This window comes from Babylonia areolata, chromosome 24, assembly GCF_041734735.1.
Source record: "Babylonia areolata isolate BAREFJ2019XMU chromosome 24, ASM4173473v1, whole genome shotgun sequence".
NCBI classification, from domain to species: Eukaryota; Metazoa; Mollusca; class Gastropoda; order Neogastropoda; family Buccinidae; genus Babylonia; species Babylonia areolata.
In genome coordinates, this window is record NC_134899.1 from 482,501 (window position 1) to 509,304 (window position 26,804).

At 50.4% G+C, this 26,804-nt stretch overlaps 2 protein-coding genes across 2 annotated transcripts in view; both read right to left on the reverse strand.

Annotated features, from left to right (window-relative positions):
• The window catches only part of LOC143298877 (uncharacterized), a 17,883-nt gene extending 13,468 nt beyond the window's left edge, over positions 1-4,415 (reverse strand). Inside the window, exons 1-2 of the mRNA XM_076611881.1 lie at positions 4,196-4,415; positions 2,981-3,506 (exon numbers count right to left, since the gene is read on the reverse strand). Coding sequence (XP_076467996.1) covers positions 2,981-3,480 — 500 coding nt within the window. The 5' untranslated portion in view covers positions 3,481-3,506; positions 4,196-4,415. The remainder of the gene's footprint in view (positions 1-2,980; positions 3,507-4,195) is intronic.
• Positions 4,416-24,605: 20,190 nt separating this feature from the next.
• Positions 24,606-26,804, reverse strand: part of LOC143298742 (heat shock 70 kDa protein 12B-like) — a 37,612-nt gene continuing 35,413 nt past the window's right edge. Inside the window, exons 8-9 of the mRNA XM_076611675.1 lie at positions 25,694-25,809; positions 24,606-25,135 (exon numbers count right to left, since the gene is read on the reverse strand). Of these exons, the coding sequence (XP_076467790.1) occupies positions 24,928-25,135; positions 25,694-25,809 (324 nt within the window). The 3' untranslated portion in view covers positions 24,606-24,927. The remainder of the gene's footprint in view (positions 25,136-25,693; positions 25,810-26,804) is intronic.

Sequence of the window (26,804 nt, forward strand, 5' to 3'; positions counted from 1 at the left end):
ACTGACGTCCTGTCCATCTTGCAGGCCCTTTGGTTCAACAGAGATCCAGAACTCTACAATCTGTCCTTCTCTCTCGCCTCTCTCTGCACAACTCACACAGTCACCCTGCAGTGGATTCCCTCCCACTGCATCGTGCTTGGCAACGAGACTGCTGACTCCCTGGCAAAGGAAAGCACTACGAAAGAGCAGATGGACAGGTCTACCAACTACTCTGAATCCAGGACCATCATTTAGGCCAAGCTGCAGAAAAAGTGGAAGCAGCAGCATCCATGCCACAACAGAGCAGACCCGTACTACCTGCTGACTCGTCGAGAGCAGGTAGCCATTTTCAGGCTCAGGACAGGCCACAACCGCCTGAAACACCACCTATACACGAAACTCCGTATCGGCGACACAGAGCAGTGCCCCTGCAAAACAGGCAGCCAGACAACAGAACATCTGCTGCAGTCCTGCCTGCTCCACCAAGCGCTCCAAGAGAAAACCTGGCCCGACCCAATCCCAGCGGCCCGGAAGCTCTACGGAGGACTGGAGGACCTGCGACGTACTGCCGTCTTCGTCGATGAGACGGGGGAATCCATCTGATAAATGACGAACGAGACAACTGGCCAGCGACACACAATCTGTTGCAGAGGCTTGGAAGGAAAAGGTCTCGCTGTTGGTGCCCTGTGGTTCTGGCTACAGAAAAGGATGAATTCGGTGAAAGGGGAATGTGGAAATTATATAGAGCATCGGGTCTTAATACACCGTCCCAGAGTTCCGGGACAGACGTAGAGACAACCCAGTCCGAGGAGACGGGATCAACCCACTGTCCGAGGAGACGTGGTAGCGGCCCAGTCCGGGGAGACTGGAGCGGGACAGACCTGGCTGTTGTCTGGTGAGGCTGGTTCAGCCTCGAGACAACACGTGTCTTGAAGACTGGACACGTCCTAAAGAACCACGAAATTTGTGTGTGCGGCACAAGACCAGAGGTGATGTGTGTTGACTGTTCAGTTCGTGGACCCACAACAACACTGAACAGCAGAAGTCAGCATTCCCCAGGCTCAAAATCGGATGTCTGCGTTTGTGTGTGGTATGTCTGTCTACTAATTGCTTGTTAAGCAGAACAAATTGTGAATCTTTTTTCTGTTAAATTATATAGGTTCAGGGGCAACACCTTGTGTCTGTTTTGTTTACGGAAGAGTGTGGGAGAATGAGACGGAACTCACATATGATTGTTGCCTCCCTTTAGTCTAGTCTATCTTTCACTCTCTTGCGTAACATTGATGATGGTGATGGTAAAGGTGATGATGATGATGATGATGTGATGGTGACGATGATGGTGATGGTGATGATGATGATGTTGTGATGTGACGATGATGGCGATGGTGATGATGGTCATGATGGTGATGGTGATGATGGTGGTGGTGGTGATGATGATGATGGTGATGATGATGACGATGGTGGTGATGATCGTGGTGATGGCGATGGTGGTGATGATGGTAATGGTGATGATGGTGATGGTGATGATGGTGGTGATGATATGATGATGGTGGTGATGATGATGGTGGTGGTGGTGATGATGATGATGATGGTGGTGGTGGTGGTGATGATGATGGTGGTGGTGGTGGTGGTGGTAGTGGTGGTGGTGATGATGGTGGTGGTGGTGTTTTGACAGTCCACCAGTCACCATACATCACATCACTCAGTCCCCCAGTCACCAAACGACACAGCACACAGTCCCCCAGTCACCAAACGACACAGCACACAGTCCCCCAGTCACCAAACGGCACAGCACACAGTCCCCCAGTCACCAAACGACACAGCACACAGTCCCCCAGTCACCAAACGGCACAGCACACAGTCCCCCAGTCACCAAACGACACAGCACAGTCAACAAACGGCACAGCACACAGTCCCCCAGTCACCAAACGACACAGCACAGTCAACAAACGGCACAGCACACAGTCCACCAGTCAACAAATGACACAGCACAGTCAACAAACGGCACAGCACACAGTCCACTGTCCATACAAAAATTTATCAGTCAGACATGTCAGTCCTGCTACTGTCAACTGCGGCGCATCAGTGCCGTCCAGTAATATCTGTCCACTGACGCAACATCTAGACTTGTCGTTTCTCTCATTCTCTCTCGCCTTGACTACTGTAACTTTCTATTGTTTAGTTTGCCTGTTTCATCCATTCAGTCCCTTCAGCGCATACAAAACTCTGCTGCCCGACTCGTCCTCAGAAAGAAAAGATCTGAGCACATCACTCCTCTTTTGCAACATCTCCACTGGCTCCCTGTCTCACATCGAATAAAGTACAAGATCAGCACTCTATGTTATAGATGCATTCACAAAACTGCCCCTTCCTATCTCTGCGGCTGCCTTCACCTCTACACTCCATCTCGCTCACTACGATCGGCCTCGGATCCACTCTGTTTACGCATACCCAGATTCAAACACTCGACTGTTGGCCGCCATTCTTTCTCTGTCTCTGGACCCTGCGATTGGAATGAACTTCCTCTTTCGCTTCGTCAAGTCTCCACTCTCAGCTCTTTCAAGTCTGGTCTTAAAACCCACCTCTTCCCAAAATAGCCTCCCTTGCCTGCCCTTCCTTGTCTTTAGTTTCTACAGTTTTAGAGTTATGAGTTAGAGTGTGAATGACTGGTGCGAAAGCGTTTTGATTTGTCTCTGCACAAGATTCAGTGCTATATAAATACCATTATTATTATCATTATTATTAGCACACAGTCCCCCAGTCACCAAACGGCACAGCACACAGTCCCCCAGTCAACAAACGACACAGCACACAGTCCCCCAGTCACCAAACGACACAGCACACAGTCCCCCAGTCACCAAACGGCACAGCACACAGTCCCCCAGTCACCAAACGACACAGCACACAGTCCCCCAGTCACCAAACGGCACAGCACACAGTCCCCCAGTCACCAAACGGCACAGCACACAGTCCCCCAGTCACCATACAGCACAGCCCTTACCGAGCCCCAGCCCTGTTGTGATGCTGCAGCGCCATGGCCAGCAGAGCGGAAGTGAAGGCCTTGGTCAGGGACCCGATGCCGAACAGAGTGCCGCTGTCCACCGCCGCCCCGCTCACCGTGTCCTTGACCCCGAACCCCCCCGCCCATCTCTCCCCGCCCTTTACCACCGCCACCGCCATCCCCGGCACGTTCTTACACTGCATCACCGCCTCCATCACCGCCTCCACCTCCCTCTCCCTCCCGCCCTCTGCCACTCCCCTATTGTCGACAGCAGCAGGAAGCTGTCCAAACTTCCCCGATCTCCACGCTGCAGGCTGGCGGCGGTTCCGTGTGTGGGTGAGCGTGTCCCACAGGGAGGAGTGAGGGTGTGGCGGTGCCGTGTCTCTGTGGGTCTGTCTGTTGGGGTGGACAGCCACCGGTCTGTCTCTCTTCAGTGGTGACGTCACACCCACTGCCAGTGTGACAGTAATCACCACCAACACGGCAACGATTCTCCACATGGTTCCCCTTCTCTTCACCTGTACGACTGATAGTCCAATCCATACATCACCTTACTACGTAAAGCATGCTCTATTGCTCTGCACAATATCAAACTCCTAAATCATACATATGAAACACTGAATGAAAAATTTGCTGAGAATGGTACACAACACCCCATACATGACACATCACATTTCATTGGACAATACTGTACACTAATACCACAATACTTCCTTTCATGATACTTTACCAGTCTCAATACTTAAAACCACCCACATAATCACAGTGCCGAAATCATGGACACCTAAAAATACAACTTAAAAATATCTATCAAGGTAACTTTTTCATCGAGTTTTCAGCTGTTATGTTGCCCTTAAGTTATGTTTGCTCTTTCTTTTAATTGAGTTCTAAACTGTTATGTTGATCTTAGGTATTGTTTACATTTTTCTGAGTTCTAAACTGTGATGTTGATCTTAGGTGTTGTTTACACTTTTCTTTCTGTTGGAACCAGACCAAAAATAGTTTTGGGTTGTTTGGGTTGATTTCTGTCTTCTGTCAAATTCTCCTCCTCTAGACTGGTGGCTGGTTGGTGTTTGTCCAATTCTCCTCCTCTAGACTGGTGGCTGGTTAGCGTTTGTCAATCTCCGGTGGAGAAAACAGAAGTAAACGCAAAATGAACAAGGCAAAAAATGAACTCAACTTACAAAACACCTTCAATGCACCAAACGCACGAACCTGTGTCGTGTTGTTGCAGCTCTGTAGTGTCTTGGAGAGAAGGAGAGAGTCCTGTGTTGAGGCTGTATCCTCAGACAGAAGGAGAGAGTCCTGTGTTGAGGCTGTATCCTCAGACAGAAGGAGAGAGTCCTGTGTTGCGGCTGTTGGTGAAAGCTGAGGTGCAGCTGACTAGTAATCACGGCACAGTGCTGCCTGATGAGCCTTTTATATCACCCCCGTGACTCGCACTGTGCCGCCTGACGAGCCCTTTATATAGCCGCCAGTGACTTATCAGTGACAGCAGTAAGACGCGGTAAGTGGGTGAGGGGTGGGGTGCAAACAATGGCTGGGGTGATGGGGAGAGGTGTGTACGTGACGATGGCAATGAATCCATGACATAGATCTGACGCTAGTTACATCTGGTTTCGAAACCATTGTGTTGGATTGTCCATTAAAAGTGGAAGCTAAACTTTTGAAATGGGAAAAAAACGAAAAGAAAAACTGGAAAATGAAGAAATACTTATTAAACCCAAGTCTATTGGAAATATTAAAAACGAATGCCTTTACAGTGGAGAGTGCGGAAAACCAAAGGCCACGAAATATAGACTGAGGTTACAGCATGTAACAGTTTCTAAAGGCCACGAAATATAGACTGAGGTTACAGCATGTCACAGTTTCTGAAGGCCACGAAACATAGACTGAGGTTACAGCATGTCACAGTTTCTGAAGGCCACGAAACATAGACTGAGGTTACAGCATGTAACAGTTTCTAAGGCCACGAAATATAGACTGAGGTTACAGCATGTAACAGTTTCTGAAGGCCACGAAACATAGACTGAGGTTACAGCATGTAACAGTTTCTGAAGGCCACGAAACATAGACTGAGGTTACAGCATGTAACAGTTTCTGAAGGCCACGAAATATAGACTGAGGTTACAGCATGTAACAGTTTCTGAAGGCCACGAAACATAGACTGAGGTTACAGCATGTAACAGTTTCTGAAGGCCACGAAACATAGACTGAGGTTACAGCATGTAACAGTTTCTAAGGCCACGAAATATAGACTGAGGTTACAGCATGTAACAGTTTCTGAAGGCCAGGAAATGTTTTCTTATTCCTGTGACAAGAATTGAGGGTGGTGCTGCGGCCTTACACACTGAGACACCGCTGTTCTACACGTTATTTTATCGTGCATTGCACTTCACTATGCAGTGTGTCCTACACGTCATTTTATCGTGCATTGCACTTCACTATGCAGTGTGTCCTACACATCATTTTATCATGCATTGCACTTCACTATGCAGTGTGTCCTACACGTCATTTTATCGTGCATTGCACTTCACTATGCAGTGTGTCCTACACGCCATTTTATCGTGCATTGCACTTCACTATGCAGTGTGTCCTACACATCATTTTATCATGCATTGCACTTCACTATGCAGTGTGTCCTACACATCATTTTATCGTGCATTGCACTTCACTATGCAGTGTGTCCTACACGTCATTTTATCGTGCATTGCACTTCACTATGCAGTGTGTCCTACACGTCATTTTATCGTGCATTGCACTTCACTATGCAGTGTGTCCTACACGTCATTTTATCATGCATTGCACTTCACTATGCAGTGTGTCCTACACGTCATTTTATCATGCATTGCACTTCACTATGCAGTGTGTCCTACACGTCATTTTATCGTGCATTGCACTTCATTATGCAGTGTGTTATTGCATGTCACTATTCAGTGTGTTGTACATGTATGCAGTGTGTTCTACACGTCATTTTACAGACACACACACACACACACACACACACAGGGGGGAGGGGTCGTCTTTTTTTTTTTTAACGAAATTTCAACATAACCATTATGATACTTGGCATGTCACTCATCGAAATCATTACATGGATAAATTGCTACTGCAGACGAACTCTTCACATGTTATCTCCCTTTTCCTGCTCGCAAAAAAAGTGACGTGGAAATAATGAAAATATGTGTCACACCACCTGTCTTGTGGCCCACAAACCTGTATCGTGCTGTCTCTGGAACTGTCTGAACAAAGACCAACACACCTGTATCGTGCTGTCTCTAGAACTGTCTGAACAAAGACCAACACACCTGTATCGTGCTGTCTCTAGAACTGTCTGAACAAAGACCATCACACCTGTATCGTGCTGTCTCTAGAATTGTCTGAACAAAGACCAACACACCTGTATCATGATGTCAGGTGTCTGAACAAAGACCAACACACCTGTATCATGCTGTCAAGTGTCTGAACAAAGACTCTACAAACAGTGTATGCACGCCTTTCTTCTTCAGTCTATTCTCTTTGTGGGATTTTAGGACTAAAAAATATGTGCGGTGTTGGGGGTGGTGTTGAGCTGCATGAGAGCAGTGTGTGTGTGTGTGTGTGTGTGGGTGGGGTGGGGGGGGGGGGTCTGCACTGCTAGGTAGAAACAGTAAAGCCCTCACTGTCCTTCGTGATGCTCTCTCCTCCTTCCTTACCCCACTCCCCACCCACAGTTCAGCTTCCCTCCCTCTCTCTTTCCCTCCCTCCATCTCCCTCTCCTCTACCTTCCTCCCTCTCTTTCCCTCCCTCCATCTCCCTCTCCTCTACCTCCCCTCCCTCTCTCTTACCCTCCCTCCATCTCCTTCTACCTCCCCTCCCTCCCTTTCCCCTCCCTCCATCTCCCTCTCCTCTACCTCCCCTCCCTCTCTTTCCCTCCCTCCATCTCCCTCTCCTCTACCTTCCTCCCTCTCTCTTTCCCTCCCTCCATCTCCCTCTCCTCTACCTCCCCTCCCTCCCTCTTTCCCTCCCTCCATCTCCTCTCCTCTACCTCCCCTCCCTCTTTCTTTCCCTCCCTCCATCTCCCTCTCCTCTACTCCCCTCCCTCTTTCTTTCCCTCCTCCATCTCCCTCTCTACCTCCCTCCCTCTCTTTCCCTCCCTCCATCTCCCTCTCCTCTACCTCCCCTCCCTCTTTCTTTCCCTCCCCGCCATCTCCCTCTCCTCTACCTCCCCTCCCTCTCTTTCCCTCCCTCCATCTCCCTCTCCTCTACCTCCCCTCCCTCTTCTTTCCCTCCCCTCCATCTCCCTCTCCTCTACCTCCCCCCTCCCTCTCTTTCCCTCCCTTCTCCCTCTCCTCTACCTCCCCTCCCTCTCTTTCCCTCCCTCCATCTCCCTCTCCTCTACCTCCCCTCCCTCTTCTTTCCCTCCCTCCATCTCCCTCTCCTCTACCTCCCCTCCCTCTCTTTCCCTCCCTCCATCTCCCTCTCCTCTACCTCCCCTCCCTCTCTCTTTCCCTCCCTCCATCTCCCTCTCCTCTACCTCCCCTCCCTCTCTCTTTCCCTCCCTCCATCTCCCTCTCCTCTACCTCCCCTCCCTCCTCTTTCCCTCCCTCCATCTCCCTCTCCTCTACCTCCCCTCCCTCCTCTTTCCCTCCCTCCATCTCCCTCTCCTCTACCTCCCCTCCCTCTCTCTTTCCCTCCCTCCATCTCCCTCTCCTCTACCTCCCCTCCCTCCCTCTTTCCCTCCCTCCATCTCCCTCTCCTCTACCTCCCCTCCCTCTCTCTTTCCCTCCCTCCATCTCCCTCTCCTCTACCTCCCCTCCCTCTCTTTCCCTCCCTCCATCTCCCTCTCCTCTACCTCCCCTCCCTCCTCTTTCCCTCCCTCCATCTCCCTCTCCTCTACCTCCCCTCCCTCTTCTTTCCCTCCCTCCATCTCCCTCTCCTCTACCTCCCCTCCCTCTCTTTCCCTCCCTCCATCTCCCTCTCCTCTACCTCCCCTCCCTCTTCTTTCCCTCCCTCCATCTCCCTCTCCTCTACCTCCCCTCCCTCTCTTTCCCTCCCTCCATCTCCCTCTCCTCTACCTCCCCTCCCTCTTCTTTCCCTCCCTCCATCTCCCTCTCCTCTACCTCCCTCCCTCTCTTTCCCTCCCTCCATCTCCCTCTCCTCTACCTCCCCTCCCTCTCTTTCCCTCCCTCCATCTCCCTCTCCTCTACCTCCCCTCCCTCTCTTTCCCTCCCTCCATCTCCCTCTCCTCTACCTCCCCTCCCTCTCTTTCCCTCCCTCCATCTCCCTCTCCTCTACCTCCCCTCCCTCTCTTTCCCTCCCTCCATCTCCCTCTCCTCTACCTCCCCTCCCTCTCTCTTTCCCTCCCTCCATCTCCCTCTCCTCTACCTTCCTCCCTCTCTGTTTCCCTCCATCCATCTCCCTCTCTGTTTCCCTCCATCCATCTCCCTCTCCTCTACCTCCCCTCCCTCTCTCTTTCCCTCCCTCCATCTCCCTCTTCTCTACCTCCCCTCCCTCTCTCTTTCCCTCCCTCCATCTCCCTCTCCTCTACCTCCCCTCCCTCTCTTTCCTCCCTCCATCTCCCTCTCCTCTACCTCCCCTCCCTCTCTCAAGTGCACAATAACTTGGCACCACAATATGTACACTCGCTTACCCGAGCCTCATGCCGATACGGCTCGAACATGTACATTTTACCACACACCCACATTGATCTGTTCAAAACAAGTTTTGCATTTTCAGGTGCATCCCAATGGAACTCACTCCGTGTATACATACAAACGAGCAGTTGTCTACCTACTTTCAAGTCATATCTCCTTTTTATTGTTTCTCCTTGTTCTGTTTTGGTCTTGTTCTTATCATGTCCTATTTTCTTTTCATTCACTTTGTTTCGTTTGCTTGTTTGATTTCTTTCATTTTCTTTCTTTTTTGTGTGCAATCATGAATTTATTCATTTCATTCCAGCATGACGTGACAATTGCTGTTGTATAGTGATATTGGTGATGGTAGTAGTCATTTCATTCCAGCATGACGTGACAATAGCTGTTGTATAGTGATATTGGTGATGGTAGTAGTCATTTAAGTATCAGTCACACAACTGTCGTGGTTAGATTTGATGATAACAATGTGGCTTTAGTCATCCGGTTGTCGATACTGATGACACATTTCTCTTCCACTTCACCCCCCCCCCCTCTCTCCCTCATCCTTCTATCAATGTGTGTGTGTGTGTGTGTGTGTGTGTGTGTGTGTGTGTGTGTGTGTGTGTTCTTTATCATTCTTTCAGCAGGACTTTTTTTCTCTCTTTTTAACTCTCTCTTCTCCCCTTTCATTAAATATATATGTGATATTGTAACTGATGTAGATTAGCAAGGACAGGTTGGAAGAATGGGCCATGCCCAAAATCTTAATCCTTGTCTTAATCCGAGTTCTGAGTTCTCTCTCTCCCCCGCCCCTCTCTCTCTCTCTCTCTCTGTGTGTGTGTGTGTGTGTGTGTGTGTGTGTGTGTGAGTGACAGATCTGTATTAAAAAAAATTAAAAAAAAAAAAAAGAACGGCTGTGTGGAAACAAAACATTTGAACCAGGTCAACATTCAGCGACTTTCGACATCCTGTGTGTGTGTGTGTGTGTGTGTGAGAGACAGCACAGAGTAGGGTCGTCATGTGGTGCGTGATTGGCGCGGACCAGTGTCACTTTCACCGGGGAAACTTATCACCGCTGACTCAACAAGTGCCCTTCAACAGATCAGGATGTCCATCATGACGCCGTGCACCCCACTCATCTGTCAGGAGCTGTGGACTTACTGCCTGCTGCTGTGCACACCGCCACGTGATCCGGATGGTTGACATGTGCGCTGGGAGTGTTTGGGTGGAGGTTTGACAGATAGCGGAGATCAGCTTATTGCCAACCACCCCGCTGATGAGGCCAGCTCAACAGATGTACTGTACAGATGACGGGTTGAAGGATTGTCAAGTGTAGCATTGTTTTTGAGGGGCTTTCTCCCACTGGCTGCGGCCGGAAACATTCGTCAGAGGGGAGGGATTGGGGTGTTTGTGTGTTTGAAGGTGACAGTGTGTGCGTGTGCGTGTGCGTGTGAGTGTGAGTGAGTGAGTGAGTAAGAGAGAGAGAGAGAGAGAGAGAGAGTGTGTGTGTGTGTGTGTGTGTGTGTGTGTGTGTGTGTGTGTGTGTGTGTGGACTGGCTGGGGAGAGGGCAAATGCATGCACGCCATCCCTCCAATCCCCCACCCACTGCCGGTACATTCACGCTCCTTCCATCCCTCGCCCTCCCTCCCCCCTCTCTCCCCTCTCCCCTCCCTACCCTCTCTATCGTACTGATACCACCCTGCCTCTGTACAACACTGATACCACCCTGCCTCTGTACAGCACTGATACCACCCTGCCTCTTTGTACAGCACTGATACCACCCTGCCTCTGTACAGTACTGATACCACCCTGCCTCTTTGTACAGCACTGATACCACCCTGCCTCTGTACAGTACTGATACCACCCTGCCTCTGTACAGCACTGATACCACCCCTGCCTCTTTGTACAGCACTGATACCACCCTGCCTCTTTGTACAGCACTGATACCACCCTGCCTCTTTGTACAGCACTGATACCACCCTGCCTCTTTGTACAGCACTGATACCACCCTGCCTCTTTGTACAGCACTGATACCACCCGGCCTCTTTGTACAGCACTGATACCACCCTGCCTCTGTACAGCACTGATACCACCCTGCCTCTTTGTACAGCACTGATACCACCCTGCTCTTTGTACAGTACTGATACCACCCTGCCTCTTTGTACAGCACTGATACCACCCTGCCTCTTTGTACAGCACTGATACCACCCTGCCTCTGTACAGCACTGATACCACCCTGCCTCTGTACAGCACTGATACCACCCTGCCTCTTTGTACAGCACTGATACCACCCTGCCTCTTTGTACAGCACTGATACCACCCTGCCTCTGTACAGTACTGATACCACCCTGCCTCTGTACAGCACTGATACCACCCTGCCTCTTTGTACAACACTGATACCACCCTGCCTCTTTGTACAGCACTGATACCACCCTGCCTCTGTACAGCACTGATACCACCCTGCCTCTTGTACAGCACTGATACCACCCTGCCTCTTTGTACAGCACTGATACCACCCTGCCTCTTTGTACAGCACTGATACCACCCTGCCTCTTTGTACAGCACTGATACCACCATGCCTCTTTGTACAGCACTGATACCACCCTGCCTCTTTGTACAGCACTGATACCAACCTGCCTCTTGTACAGCACTGATACCACCATGCCTCTTGTACAGCACTGATACCACCCTGCCTCTTGTACAGCACTGATACCACCATGCCTCTTTGTACAGCACTGATACCACCCTGCCTCTTTGTACAGCACTGATACCACCCTGCCTCTTTGTACAGCACTGATACCACCCTGCCTCTTTGTACAGCACTGATACCACCCTGCCTCTTTGTACAGCACTGCAAACTATTGTGGACAACTAGAGCAGAGGGGGAGACAGAGCAATGTACACTGGCTGAACTATAGCGGACTACTGGGGGGGGGGGGAGAGGGGGGGAGACAGAGCAATGTACACTGGCTGAACTATAGCAGACTACTGGGGGGGGGGGGGGAGAGGGGGGGAGACAGAGCAATGTACACTGGCTGAACTATAGCAGACTACTGGGGGGGGGGGGAGAGGGGGGGGAGACAGAGCAATGTACACTGGCTGAACTATAGCAGACTACTGGGGGGGGGGGGGAGAGGGGGGGAGACAGAGCAATGTACACTGGCTGAACTATAGCAGACTACTGGGGGGGGGGGGAGAGGGGGGGAGACAGAGCAATGTACACTGGCTGAACTATAGCAGACTACTGGGGGGGGGAGAGGGGGGGAGACAGAGCAATGTACACTGGCTGAACTATAGCAGACTACTGGGGGGGGGGAGAGGGGTGGAGACAGAGCAATGTACACTGGCTGAACTATAGCAGACTACTGGGGGGGGGGGAGAGGGGGGGGAGACAGAGCAATGTACACTGGCTGAACTATAGCAGACTACTGGGGGGGGGAGAGGGGGGGAGACAGAGCAATGTACACTGGCTGAACTATAGCTGTCGCGTCGAAGGTATGTTTCGTGTTGTTGTTTTTTACCCAGGATTCCCTCAAGTCGACCACCCTCGCACACAAACAGCAGACCACTAAAAAAATAAATATATTTTTACATCTTTTATTCACGCATTCACACGATTTCAGAAAGAAGAGGCAAGAGGTTCTGAAGACTGCCTCTCTGTGGGAGTATGCTATCCTGGAGGGAAGGGATCACGCACCAGCCAGGATCTAACCTACCAACCACTCACCTAACCAAACACACCAGAAAAAAAAATGTAGTGGCTCTGTCTGTATGAGAGGTGGCCAACACTGCAACACAGAGCGAATCCCAGACGAGCCCCATTTGTCGCGTCTAAGGTATGTTTCGTGGGGTTTTTTTTACCCAGGATTCCCTCAAGTCGACGACCCTCGCACACAAACAGCAGACCACTAAAAAATGAAATATATTTTTACATCTTTTATTCGCGCATTCACACGATGTCAGAAAGAAGAGGCAGAAAGAACGGGACAAAATAATGTATGCCAGCTAGCCGACAGATAGAAAAGAGTGCTACACCCACCTAACTACCCCAATCTATACCACTACCCGGGGAGGAAAATAAAAAAACTTCCCAAAGGCAAAAGGGTGATAAGGGTGATGGATGACTAATGGGTTTATGGAAAAAAACAAACCAAAACAAGAAACGAACAGAACAAACTATGCCCCTACAAAGTCATATTCCCTCAACCCTCTCCCCTAAAACACAGCCAACTTGTTCAACTGATGCGGTGGCAGTCAGGGCAACTCAGGTTGGAGTTTGGCGGGGCATGGTCCTCGGAGTGACTTCGGCAGGACAAAGAACTGTTCAAACAGCTGCAACACAAAATGTTCGCTAAAATTCACGATACTGTTTGAATGGAGCTAAAGGAGAGGGCTATTTATCCGAGGGACGTCGAGACTTCAGCGGGGCTTACAATGGTACTACCGTATAATTATTTTATAAATGGACACAAGCTGTTGTCCCTCAGGTGGGTTACGTATTTTCACATATTTTAAAGGAGAGAAAAACTGGATGAATAAAACACTTCCACGCATTCATAAAACAGTTATTTCCCCCTAGATCAACCTCCACCTGGGAAAGGGGAAACGACAACAATAAATTATACGAACTAGCGAGTAAAGGACAACGCACATGAGTCGTTTTGGTCTTGAATACACTTTCTAACTGCGCTAAAGAAATGAGATGCGCAAGAAAACAACGAGACAATTGAGTACAAGGTCCGAGCTTGGATTATTAGAATAAAAAAACCACCACCTTTTGTAGGTTTTTATCTGTGAAGTTCACGTTCACTGCGTGTTTACATAGATGAAGGAATAATAAGGACAAGAAAGAATAGATATCCATCCTATCCAACAGCAACACACACGTCTTGGTGTGTGAAAAATCTAACGCATAAAATAACAAAAAGAGAACTGGATCCCCGTACGTGTGCACACAGTCATTATATTATCCTATGACAAAGAGAAGGGGGAACAAATATTTACAATATAATGATGTACACATATTAGGCGCGTCAAAAAAACTAATACATAAGGATTTTAAAAAAAACCCAAAAAAACCACGAAAACGACCGGCCTACCGCGAAAATGAACCATCACTAAAATGAAGAAATAACCGAGGAAACTTATGTGGTTTTTTTTGTTTTTTTTACCAGAATGCAACGAAGAACTGACATTTGGTTTCGAACAATCTTCTTAATGTTTCTGCTTACCTCAGCAGCTGGTGGGTCGACGGGAAGCAATACCGTGTGGCAGAGACGGTGTCGAGTCCGGGTGCTACACTCTGGTGAGTGAAGAGGACACATTTGAAAGAGACTGGGGGTGGGGGGTGGGGGGGTCCTTTCCAGTTCCAGGTGATGCGGAACTATTCCTCCACACTCATCATCTCATTGAAGAGAGGCCACAGGGTCGGAGGGACACTGGGGATCTTTTTGGAGTGTCTGAACGAACAGATACCCCCTATCCGCGCTGCAGAACGTCGAAGCTCGAGGCGACCAGACGCCGTTAAGTTCTGAAGAGTGAATGCCCTTGATGTCTGTATGTTTGGTGAAATTTTACCTTCTTTTACTGAGTGAGGAATCTTGAAAGTGAGCCTGTGCAAGGAATATGCTAAGCACATGCAAAAGCTAAAATGACAGAACAACACGGATTGGAGGGGGAGAGAAGGAGCAGGGGGGAAAAAAAGAAAAGAAAACCAAAACGAGAAAACAACAACTAAGGTGAGATATGTACATGGGTGATCACGTTCGTCACGGCTCGGTGACACTGGTTTACAAGAGGGGCCTTATGCGCTAAATCCGTGACAATAGCGGACTACTAGGGGGAGGGGGGAGACAGAGCAATGTACACTGGCTGAACTATAGCGGACTACTGGGGGAGGGGAGGGGGAGAGAGGGGGGGGAGAGGAGAGGGGGGAGGAGAGGGGGAGACAGAGCAATTTTTTTCTGAGTTTTGCATTGCAGGCATATACGAAATGACGTTGATGTTATCGACTTCGATTTTAGAATAAGGCACATTTCGACACGAAATGACCCAACCACGAGCCATCACTTGTCTCAAGTCACCATAATCTTTTCTTTTTTCGTTTGCATGGTTGGTGGAAGGGGGGGGGGGGCGTAAGAACGGAAAAAGCAGCTATTTGGTACAGACTAAATTAACGTGTCATTACAGACGCCTTTTTCGTACCCAACAAGATGGCTGCAGCTTGGTTAAACGACTGAATATGTCTAAAGAAAACTGAGTAAAATAACGCTTTCTCAAAAGTGATTGAAATTACCTTCAAATTTGTCGAAAAACACTGGAACTGGGTTACAACATCTGATGGCAATATTGTTTTATCTGTGCACGACAATGTCGATTCGCTGAATTAGACAGGACCTGGCCAACACGTCACACCCCACTCTCCATCCACTGTGCCTGACTGGCCAACACGTCACACCCCACTCTCCATCCACTGTGCCTGACTGGCCAACACGTCACACCCCACTCTCCATCCACTGTGCCTGACTGGCCAACACGTCACACCCCACTCTCCATCCACTCTGCCTGACTGGCCAACACGTCACACCCCACTCTCCATCCACTGCCTGACTGGCCAACACGTCACACCCCACTCTCCATCCACTGTGCCTGACTGGCCAACACGTCACACCCCACTCTCCATCCACTCTGCCTGACTGGCCAACACGTCACACCCCACTCTCCATCCACTCTGCCTGACTGGCCAACACGTCACACCCCACTCTCCATCCACTCTGCCTGACTGGCCAACACGTCACACCCCACTCTCCATCCACTGTGCCTGACTGGCCAACACGTCACACCCCACTCTCCATCCACTGTGCCTGACTGGCCAACACGTCACACCCCACTCTCCATCCACTCTGCCTGACTGGCCAACACGTCACACCCCACTCTCCATCCACTGTGCCTGACTGGCCAACACGTCACACCCCACTCTCCATCCACTCTGCCTGACTGGCCAACACGTCACACCCCCACTCTCCATCCACTCTGCCTGACTGGCCAACACGTCACACCCCCACTCTCCATCCACTGTGCCTGACTGGCCAACACGTCACACCCCACTCTCCATCCACTGTGCCTGACTGGCCAACACGTCACTCCCCACTCTCCATCCACTGTGCCTGACTGGCCAACACGTCACACCCCACTCTCCATCCACTGTGCCTGACTGGCCAACACGTCACACCCCACTCTCCATCCACTGTGCCTGACTGGCCAACACGTCACACCCCACTCTCCATCCACTGTGCCTGACTGGCCAACACGTCACACCCCACTCTCCATCCACTGTGCCTGACTGGCCAACACGTCACACCCCACTCTCCATCCACTGTGCCTGACTGGCCAACACGTCACACCCCACTCTCCATCCACTGCCTGACTGGCCAACACGTCACACCCCACTCTCCATCCACTGTGCCTGACTGGCCAACACGTCACACCCCACTCTCCATCCACTCTGCCTGACTGGCCAACACGTCACACCCCACTCTCCATCCACTCTGCCTGACTGGCCAACACGTCACACCCCACTCTCCATCCACTCTGCCTGACTGGCCAACACGTCACACCCCACTCTCCATCCACTGTGCCTGACTGGCCAACACGTCACTCCCCACTCTCCATCCACTGTGCCTGACTGGCCAACACGTCACACCCCACTCTCCATCCACTGTGCCTGACTGGCCAACACGTCACACCCCACTCTCCATCCACTGTGCCTGACTGGCCAACACGTCACACCCCACTCTCCATCCACTGTGCCTGACTGGCCAACACGTCACACCCCACTCTCCATCCACTGTGCCTGACTGGCCAACACGTCACACCCCACTCTCCATCCACTCTGCCTGACTGGCCAACACGTCACACCCCACTCTCCATCCACTCTGCCTGACGCTGGGGCCACTGGACTAAAGGCACTGCAGTCTGTAAGGGGGCACAACTCACCACAGTCTGTTAGGGGACACAACTCACCACAGTCTGTTAGGGGACACAACTCACCTGTCTGATGTCACTCCAAACGCTGCAGCAGTCAGCGTCACTATCCTCCTTCCCAGCGTGTTCTGGGTTCAAGTCACCAAGGAAAGCAGCGTCAGCCCAGCTGACTGGACGAAGAACGAAATAATCTGTCTTTCTGGCCAGTCACCTGAGAGCCTACATCGCTGAGCAAAGACACGTGGCCAGTGACAAACACTGTCAAGTTGTTGCATGGTATATTTTTGAGGCTTTAAAAAAGAGGCATTCGGATTTAGAGAAAGTGTATAACAGTTAACTTATCAAATTATTAAAAGTTAAAACGTGCTTAAACTTAAATACCTCCTTAACCGAACAATTATCAGTCGCACTGCTGTGTATGTGTATGTCTGTACTATTGGTTGTATGTGTACTGATATGTATTCAATGTTGTTTACTTGATTTTGGCGTTTGTTTTTACTGCATTTTTGTTGTTGTTGCTGCTGTTGTTGTTTGTTTTTCTTTTGGTTTTTTTTTGGTTTTTGTTTTTGTTTTGTGTCCTCGTCCCTATGACATAGGCATATGGCCTAGTGCATTAAATCCTCTGAGTTCTGAGTCCTCTCTCTCTCTCTAATAATTATAGCCAGGGTCTCTGCATTTCTGTTCAGAACAATTCTGGGTTTGATATGTGATTCCTACTTATCCATTCGCTCAATCACTTTCTATTCCCCAGTCTTGAGCTGTGTGTGTGTGTGTGTGTGTGTGTGTGTGTGTGTGTGTGTGTGTGTGTGTGTGTGTTGACATAAAAAAAAGACAAAAACGAACTGAAAAAGGAGAAATTTATTCCAAATAAAACATGTATACAAACAATGCATTCATTGGGGATGCATACACAAATCAAGTACACAGGCGTTACGTCATTTCATGAGATTCCACGTCACAACACTGCTGGTCATTCAGGCAGAAAATGGTTAGCAAAGGCAGACATGTGTATAGCGCGTTTGTGTGGAAGGGACCTTCAGTTTTTCATATTCATGAAGACAGGATCGTGGTTTTCACGCTTCGTATCATAATCAGCCAGAAGAAATCACTTCAACAGAAAATAGATACATCGAATAAAGGCTGAAAATCTCTCTCTCTCTCTCTATCTCTCTCTCTCTCTCTCTCTCTCTCTCTCACACACACACACACACACACACACACACACAGATACTTATTGGCATTGTATCTAGCAAGAAGGTGGATAACCTTTTGTTCCGCAAGCATTTTGAAATGGTGGGCTTGCTTCTGTTTTTTCTTCTTGTGTGTGTGTGTGTGTGTGTGTGTGTGTGTGTGTGTGTATGTGTGTGTGTGTAGGGGGGAGGGGAAGGGGAGAGGGGTTCAAATTTGCGAGGTCCAAATTCACATTTTCTGTCCTTTATAGCGCCGTTTGGAAAAGAAGCACAGTGTTTCCTTATATATATATATATATATATATATATATATATATATATATTAAAGATTTTTTATAAAATGTGACCACACGTCCTGACAGCTAGACAGAAGAGCTGTGGATGCCCAGCATGAAGTGTGGGGTCAGAAGGAAAGCTGCGGGAAGTCACGACACGTTAGAGGAGGCGGACGTCAATGACCACAGAGCCACACAGTACACTGTCATGTGTCTCACACCTGTCAGCCACACAGTACACTGTCATGTGTCTCACACCTGTCAGCTACACAGTACACTGTCATGTGTCTCACACCTGTCAGCCACACAGTACACTGTCATGTGTCTCACACACCTGTCAGCCACACAGTACACTGTCATGTGTCTCACACACCTGTCAGCCACACAGTACACTGTCATGTGTCTCACACCTGTCAGCCACACAGTACACTGTCATGTGTCTCACACCTGTCAGCCACACAGTACTGTCATGTGTCTCACACCTGTCAGCCACACAGTACACTGTCATGTGTCACACACCTGTCAGCCACACAGTACACTGTCATGTGTCTCACACACCTGTCAGCCACACAGTACACTGTCATGTGTCTCACACACCTGTCAGCCACACAGTACACTGTCATGTGTCTCACACACCTGTCAGCCACACAGTACACTGTCATGTGTCTCACACACCTGTCAGCCACACAGTACACTGTCATGTGTCTCACACACCTGTCAGCCACACAGTACACTGTCATGTGTCACACACCTGTCAGCCACACAGTACTGTCATGTGTCTAACACACCTGTCAGCCACACAGTACACTGTCATGTGTCTCACACACCTGTCAGCCACACAGTACACTGTGTCACACACCTGTCAGCCACACAGTACACTGTCATGTGTCACACACCTGTCAGCCACACAGTACACTGTCATGTGTCTCACATGTCAGCCACACAGTACACTGTCATGTGTCACACACCTGTCAGCCACACAGTACACTGTGTCACACCTGTCAGCCACACAGTACACTGTGTCATATTTCTCACACACCTGTCAGCCACACAGTACACTGTGTCATGTGTCTCTCACACCTGTCAGCTACACAGTACACTGTCATGTGTCTCACACACCTGTCAGCCACACAGTACACTGTCACTGTGTCATGTGTCTCATACACCTGTCAGCCACACAGTACACTGTCATGTGTCTCACACACCTGTCAACCACACAGTACACTGTCATGTGTCACACCTGTCAGCCACACAGTACACTGTCATGTGTCACACACCTGTCAGCCACACAGTACACTGTCATGTCACACACACCTGTCAGCCACACAGTACACTGTCATGTGTCTCACATACCTGTCAGCCACACAGTACACTGTGTCATGTGTTTCACACACCTGTCAGCCACACAGTACACTGTCATGTGTCTCACACACCTGTCAGCCACACAGTACACTGTCATGTGTCTAACACACCTGTCAGCCACACAGTACACTGTCATGTCACACACACCTGTCAGCCACACAGTACACTGTGCCATGTGTCTCACACACCTGTCAGCCACACAGTACACTGTCATGTCACACACACCTGTCAGCCACACAGTACACTGTGTCATGTGTCTCACACACCTTCTGTCAGCCACACAGTGTCATGTGTCATGTGTCTCAGAAACCTTCTGTCAGCCACACAGTGTCATGTGTCTCAGAAACCTTCTGTCAGACACACAGTGTCATGTGTCTCAGAAACCTTCTGTCAGCCACACAGTGTCATGTGTCTCAGAAACCTTCTGTCAGCCACACAGTGTCATGTGTCTCAGACACCTTCTGTCAGCCACACAGTGTCATGTGTCTCAGACACCTTCTGTCAGACACATACTGTCATGTGTCATGTGTCTCAGACACCTTCTGTCAGCCACACAGTGTCATGTGTCTCAGACACCTTCTGTCAGCCACACAGTGTCATGTGTCTCAGACACCTTCTGTCAGACACATACTGTCATGTGTCATGTGTCTCAGACACCTTCTGTCAGACACACAGTATCATGTGTCTCAGAAACCTTCTGTCAGACACACAGTGTCATGTGTCTCAGACACCTTCTGTCAGCCACAAGGTGTCATGTGTCTCAGACACCTTCTGTCAGCCACACAGTGTCATGTGTCTCAGACACCTTCTGTCAGCCACACAGTGTCATGTGTCATGTGTCTCAGACACCTTCTGTCAGCCACACAGTGTCATGTGTCTCAGACACCTTCTGTCAGCCACACAGTGTCATGTGTCTCAGACACCTTCTGTCAGCCACACAGTGTCATGTGTCATGTGTCTCAGACACCTTCTGTCAGCCACACAGTGTCATGTGTCATGTGTCTCAGACACCTTCTGTCAGCCACACAGTGTCATGTGTCATGTGTCTCAGACACCTTCTGTCAGCAAGAGAGAAGGCCACACGTCAGAAGACGTTTCCGCTTTTACATGTATTTATCCAGGTTCGTATGTACACGAAAGTTGTTTCCTCCTTCGTCCAGAAATACGTGTTGATTAAATACTGGGGGGAGGAAGTGAGGGGGTGACGACACGATGGCGCACTGTGGTGTGGGCTGTGGTGGTGCATTGTGGGAACGGATTGTTCAAACACGAGTTGTTCATGTTCCGAGTCTGCTGTCCAGGCAAGCCATGTTCATGTTCACAGTCTGCTGTCCAGGCAAGCCATGTTCATGTTCACAGTCTGCTGTCCAGGCAAGCCATGTTCATGTTCACAGTCTGCTGTCCAGGCAAGCCAAAGCAGGATACACTGACACTGCCTGACAGATTTGTTTCATCACAAAACACAAAATTAGGTTCAGATATGTTTCGCCTCAATCCATGGGTTTCAGTTTCAAAGGTCGACAAATACAACTGAACAAACAGAACACACACACACACACGGATGGATTCTACGGGTAACTCAGCTCTCGCTGGATCAAACTGTTACTGAAAATCGTCCGTTATGGATGTGATTGTTGCTGATGCCGTTAAACGTGTTCCACTTTGCTCTCAGTAGTACTGCTTTCACTTATGCCTAGGAGAACATGGTAGAGAGAGAGAGAGAGAGAGAGAGAGAGAGAGAGAGAGAGAGAGATGGAGGGTGGGGGGGCAGGAAGAGGCGAAAATAATGATAAATTGGTTTGCAAATTGGAAGACATGCCACGTGGTAAACTGGTTGACGGGCTGGTTGGTTGGCTGGCTGGTTGCTGGGTCTGGAGTTTTTCTCACCATTCAATATTGTCTTTGAAAAAAAGGAGGGAACAATTTAAAACGTCACATATGAAGCTTTGGAAAAACCCAGAAGAACAAGAAGAAGGACTGAAGAAAAACGGAACAAAGACTGTCTGCAATTCGCTGCAGAAAGAGTGGTGTTTGTCTGGGCAAAGTCCTGTCCCACATGGCAGAAAGAGTGGTGTTTGTCTGGGCAAAGTCCTGTCCCACATGGCAGTACGAGTGGTGTTTGTCTGGGCAAAGTCCTGTCCCACATGGCAGAAAGAGTGGTGTTTGTCTGGGCAAAGTCCTGTCCCACATGGCAGAAAGAGTGGTGTTTGTCTGGGCAAAGTCCTGTCCCACATGGCAGAAAGAGTGGTGTTTGTCTGGGCAAAGTCCTGTCCCACATGGCAGTACGAGTGGTGTTTGTCTGGGCAAAGTCCTGTCCCACATGGCAGAAAGAGTGGTGTTTGTCTGGGCAAAGTCCTGTCCCACATGGCAGAAAGAGTGGTGTTTGTCTGGGCAAAGTCCTGTCCCACATGACAGAAAGAGTGGTGTTTGTCTGGGCAAAGTCCTGTCCCACATGGCAGAAAGAGTGGTGTTTGTCTGGGCAAAGTCCTGTCCCACATGGCAGAAAGAGTGGTGTTTGTCTGGGCAAAGTCCTGTCCCACATGGCAATACGAGTGGTGTTTGTCTGGGCAAAGTCCTGTCCCACATGGCAGAAAGAGTGGTGTTTGTCTGGGCAAAGTCCTGTCCCACATGGCAGAAAGAGTGGTGTTTGTCTGGGCAAAGTCCTGTCCCACATGGCAGAAAGAGTGGTGTTTGTCTGGGCAAAGTCCTGTCCCACATGGCAGAAAGAGTGGTGTTTGTCTGGGCAAAGTCCTGTCCCACATGGCAGAAAGAGTGGTGTTTGTCTGGGCAAAGTCCTGTCCCACATGGCAGAAAGAGTGGTGTTTGTCTGGGCAAAGTCCTGTCCCACATGGCAGAAAGAGTGGTGTTTGTCTGGGCAAAGTCCTGTCCCACATGGCAGAAAGAGTGGTGTTTGTCTGGGCAAAGTCCTGTCCCACATGGCAGAAAGAGTGGTGTTTGTCTGGGCAAAGTCCTGTCCCACATGGCAGAAAGAGTGGTGTTTGTCTGGGCAAAGTCCTGTCCCACATGGCAGAAAGAGTGGTGTTTGTCTGGGCAAAGTCCTGTCCCACATGGCAGAAAGAGTGGTGTTTGTCTGGGCAAAGTCCTGTCCCACATGGCAGAAAGAGTGGTGTTTGTCTGGGCAAAGTCCTGTCCCACATGGCAGAAAGAGTGGTGTTTGTCTGGGCAAAGTCCTGTCCCACATGGCAGAAAGAGTGGTGTTTGTCTGGGCAAAGTCCTGTCCCACATGGCAGAAAGAGTGGTGTTTGTCTGGGCAAAGTCCTGTCCCACATGGCAGAAAGAGTGGTGTTTGTCTGGGCAAAGTCCTGTCCCACATGGCAGAAAGAGTGGTGTTTGTCTGGGCAAAGTCCTGTCCCACATGGCAGAAAGAGTGGTGTTTGTCTGGGCAAAGTCCTGTCCCACATGGCAGAAAGAGTGGTGTTTGTCTGGGCAAAGTCCTGTCCCACATGGCAGAAAGAGTGGTGTTTGTCTGGGCAAAGTCCTGTCCCACATGGCAGAAAGAGTGGTGTTTGTCTGGGCAAAGTCCTGTCCCACATGGCAGAAAGAGTGGTGTTTGTCTGGGCAAAGTCCTGTCCCACATGGCAGAAAGAGTGGTGTTTGTCTGGGCAAAGTCCTGTCCCACATGGCAGAAAGAGTGGTGTTTGTCTGGGCAAAGTCCTGTCCCACATGGCAGAAAGAGTGGTGTTTGTCTGGGCAAAGTCCTGTCCCACATGGCAGAAAGAGTGGTGTTTGTCTGGGCAAAGTCCTGTCCCACATGGCAGAAAGAGTGGTGTTTGTCTGGGCAAAGTCCTGTCCCACATGGCAGAAAGAGTGGTGTTTGTCTGGGCAAAGTCCTGTCCCACATGGCAGAAAGAGTGGTGTTTGTCTGGGCAAAGTCCTGTCCCACATGGCAGAAAGAGTGGTGTTTGTCTGGGCAAAGTCCTGTCCCACATGGCAGAAAGAGTGGTGTTTGTCTGGGCAAAGTCCTGTCCCACATGGCAGAAAGAGTGGTGTTTGTCTGGGCAAAGTCCTGTCCCACATGGCAGAAAGAGTGGTGTTTGTCTGGGCAAAGTCCAATTCAAAAACACAGATGTTGTTGTTGTTTTCAAAGTCCTGTCCCACAAGAGAGGGTTGTCCTGCACCACGTGACAGAGTGGTGTGTGGACTATTCCTTCTCCACTTCCGCTTTGTGGACGAAAACAAAAAGAAAAAAACACACTCCCCAAAACACAACGCGAGGTTTGACAGCAAGGCACCCTCACCTCCATACCTCTCCCCCCCCCCTCACCTTCCTTAACCCGCCCCCCCACCTCACCTCCATACCCCCCCTCACCTCCATACCTCTCCCCCCCCCCACCCCCCCCCACCTAACCCTCCCCCCACCTCCATACCCCCACCCCACCGCCATCCCCCCACCGCACCTCCATACCCCCCTCACCTCCATACCTCGCCCCCCCCCCCCACCTCCATACCCACACCCACCTCCATACCCCCCCTCACCTCCATACCCCCCCCCTCACCTCCATACCCGCCCCCCCACCTCCATACCCCCACCCCACCTCCATACCCCCCCTCACTCCATCCCCCACCCCACCTCCATAACCCCCACCCCACCTCCAATACCCCCCATCACCTCCATACCCCCACTCCCACCTCCAAACCCCCCACCTCCAAACCCCCCCCCTCACTGCATACACCCCCACCCTCACCTCCATACTCCCACCCCACCCCAACCCCCCTCACCTCCATACCCCCCACTCCACATCCATACCCCTCACTCACCTTTCCAAACTCACCTCCTCCCCCACCCCACCTCCATACCCCACCCTCACCTCCATACACCCCACCCTCACCCACACCCCTATACCCTCCTCACCCTCACCTCTATACACCCCCCACCTTTACCTCCATACCCCCCCATACAATCCACCCACCATCCCCACTCACCCCCCTCACCTCACCTCCATACCCCCCTCACCTCACCTCCATACCCCCCTCACCCTCACCTCCATAGCCCCCCTCCCCGTTCACCCTCACCTCCATACACCCCACCCTCACCCACACCCCTATACCCTCCTCACCCTCACCTCTATACCCCCCACCTTTACCTCCATACCCCCCCCTTATCCACACTTCCATACCCCTCCCCACCCTCACCTCCATACCCCCCACCTCATCCACACCCCCTCAAAAAGAAATCTGAAAACAAAAATACCAGTGCCTTCCCTGGCACCGTAAGAAAGAAATACTGAAATCAAATCATGTAAAATGAAAATTAAGTGAAAAAATTTAAGACTCTTCAAACATTGTGAGAGAGGGGACTGACAAAAATACCATCTTTTATTCAGAGCAATATATGCTCCTCTTATACTTGGGGAGACGGGGTATAAAGAAAAATAAATAAAAGAAAGATGTATTTAGTTGTTTTCCACAGAATAAATACAGAAATAAATGAAGACGATGGTGGCAGCAATGCGGTGAGAAGGAGGCAGACAGACAGACAGACAGACAGACAGACAGACGATCACTGGGACAGGAAGTCGACGTAGGTCTCCCTGGAGGTCTTGCTGGTGTGATCGAAGCCCACCACCTTGATCTCGGTGCCGCCAAAGATGACCTCCAGGTCCACTGCCCGCTCCCTGCCGCCCGTGGGGTCCGGCATCTCCACCACCAGGAACCCGCACTTCTCCACGCCGTCCTCGTCCGTGTAGCGCACGTCACGGTGACTGCACCTGGGGCGTCGTCATCATCACCATCGTCATCATCACCATCATCATAGTCATCATCATCATCACCATCGTCACCATTATCATCGTCATCAACATCACCATCACCATGAACATCATCGTCATCACCACCACCATCGTCGTCATCACCATCATCGTCATCATCATCGTCATCATCAACATCATCATCATCATCATCATCACCACCATCATCGTCATCAGTATCTTCAGCACCATCATCATCGTCATCATCACCATCATCATCATCACCACCACCCCTACCAACTCAAAGATGATGCCTCTTACCTGAAGGCCTCTTAGATGCCTTTTACCTGAAGAACTCAAAGATGATGCCTCTTACCTGAAGAACTCAAAGATGATGCCTCTTACCTGAAGAACTCAAAGATGATGCCTCTTACCTGAAGAACTCAAAGATGATGTCTCTTACCTGAAGAACTCAAAGATGATGCCTCTTACCTGAAGAACTCAAAGATGATGTCTCTTACCTGAAGAACTCAAAAATGATCCCTCTTACCTGAAGAACTCAAAGATGATGCCTCTTACCTGAAAAACTCAAAGATGATGCCCCTCTGGTTGTTGATGATGGGGGTGTAGGTCTCTTGCCACACCTCGTTGTGACCTATGACTTCCCCTGCTAACGCCCATGTCTGGAAGATGTTCTGGAACAGCAAAGACTGCAGTAAGTAGTTTGTGACCGTCTACACATGCCTGCGTGAGTGTTTGAGTGCGTGCGTTCGTGAGTGAATGCGTCTCTATGTGCGTATGTGGGTTCTTGTTTGTGACAACGCTGTGACTGACAACAGCAGTCACTGGCAAACTGTCCTGCGTGTACTTACTTTGTGCCCATTGTGCCCTGTGGCATGTAGGACAGCAATGTGCCCACTGTGCCCTGTGGCATGTAGGACAGCAACGTGCCCATTGTGCCCTGTGGCATGTAGAACAGCAACGTGCCCATTGTGCCCTGTGGCATGTAGGACAGCAACGTGCCCACTGTGCCCTGTGGCATGTAGGACAGCAACGTGCCCATTGTGCCCTGTGGCATGTAGGACAGCAACGTGCCCATTGTGCCCTGTGGCATGTAGGGCAGCAACGTGCCCACTGTGCCCTGTGGCATGTAGGGCAGCAACGTGCCCACTGTGCCCTGTGGCATGTAGGACAGCAACGTGCCCATTGTGCCCTGTGGCATGTAGGACAGCAACGTGGCCATTGTGCCCTGTGGCATGTAGGACAGCAACGTGCCCACTGTGCCCTGTGGCATGTAGGACAGCAACGTGCCCACTGTGCCCTGTGGCATGTAGGACAGCAACGTGCCCATTGTGCCCTGTGGCATGTAGGACATCAACGAAAAAGCGCCACTCTTGTCTGTCTGGGGCCAGTCTCTGAATGGTACACCAGGTGTGCTTCAGGGTGATGGGTTCTCCTTTGTTCTGTGCCAGGTGTTCTTTGGCCCTCACTTCTTGGTCCACCGTGTGGTGTCCAGTGGAGGGCTGTCCGGGTGATGGCACCTTGTTCTCTTCGCACGGCGTGTGGTGTCCAGTGGAGGGCTGTCCGGGTGATGGCACCTTGTTCTCTTCGCACGGCGTGTGGTGTCCAGTGGAGGGCTGTCCGGGTGATGGCACCTTGTTCTCTTCGCACGGCGTGTGGTGTCCAGTGG